The following is a 1,057-nucleotide window of genomic DNA, read 5'->3' as shown; positions in this document are numbered from 1 at the left end:
AGCGGCACGTAAGGGAGGAAGACACAGACAGAGAAGGTGACCATCCAGGCCAGGTCCATCCACTTCTTCCGCTGGATAACAAAATAGAAAAGATACCACTGGAAGTAGAGAGGCAGTAAGACTGGAGGCCGGATCAGGAAGAAGTATTTGTGCTGGTGGTTGCACAGCAAGTACTCTTTCTTCTGTTTTCCAAACTCCACAGAGAGGAGCTTCCCCAGGGCAAAGAAGAAGGGATGCATGTTGATGTCTGGGTTTTTGCAGAAGCAGTTGGGCTTGGCATGGTGTTGGAAGTGCTTGTGGTTCCGCCCACTGGCCGGTGCCCCCTTCATGTGGCCAGTCACACAGGGATGGAGCATGTGGTTCCACCTCGATGTGCTGAAAACGGACAGGTGCCCAAAGTCATGCGGCAGCCAGCCAGCCTGGGCCTGAACTGCGCTGAGCAGCCCCGCACAGAGGACGAATGGCACGAAGGATGCCCCAAAGACCCAAAGGGTGAGCCCAGCAGCCACATCCAGCAGCAGGATAGGCAGCAGGTCTAGCAGGAAGAAGACGTGGTTGGCCTTCACGAGTCGCATCTGCTCCACGGTGGCCCACAGCTCACGGAGCTCGTTGGTCAGCAATTTGTTCTTGGTGGGCTCAAAGCTGGGCTGCTCCGGAGAGAGTTCTCCCATCAGGAGAGAGTTCATGGACTTCCTCACAAGGCCCCTGTGGATGTGGAATGCCACACAAAGGGATCCTGGGCTGGGCTTTACCCCTGGGTGTGTCTGCAGACAGCTTTCGCCCAAGAATGTGGGCATAGGTGAGAAACAGAAAGGATTTGGCATGGTGTTGGAAGTGCATGTGGTTCCACCAACTGGCCCCTTCACGTGGCCAGTCACAAAGTGATGGAGCATGTGGTTCCACCTCCAGGTGCTGAAGACTGGCCGGTGCCCCCCGGCATGTGGGCCAATCACAAAGTGATGGAGCATGTGGTTCCACCTCAAGGTGCTGAAGGCTGGCCAGTGCCCCCTTCACGTGGCCAATCACAAACTGATGGAGCATGTGGCACCACTCCGAG

General features: G+C 56.3%; 1 protein-coding gene across 1 annotated transcript; it reads right to left on the bottom strand.

Moving 5' to 3' along the window:
• Window positions 1–6: 6 nt before the first annotated feature.
• LOC103253393 (fatty acid desaturase 1-like) lies at window positions 7–741 on the bottom strand (the record flags this gene model as incomplete). The annotated part of the gene is made up of 1 exon (XM_008051719.1): window positions 7–741. A coding segment is annotated over exon 1 (680 nt), but the record flags the coding sequence as incomplete, so codon positions are not given.
• Between the last annotated feature and the right edge of the window lie 316 nt (window positions 742–1,057).

The sequence above is a fragment of the Carlito syrichta genome, unplaced genomic scaffold, assembly GCF_000164805.1.
Source record: "Carlito syrichta isolate Samal-C Ts95f unplaced genomic scaffold, Tarsius_syrichta-2.0.1 Scaffold227483, whole genome shotgun sequence".
NCBI classification, from domain to species: Eukaryota; Metazoa; Chordata; class Mammalia; order Primates; family Tarsiidae; genus Carlito; species Carlito syrichta.
This window is presented reverse-complemented; position numbering and strand designations above follow the sequence as displayed.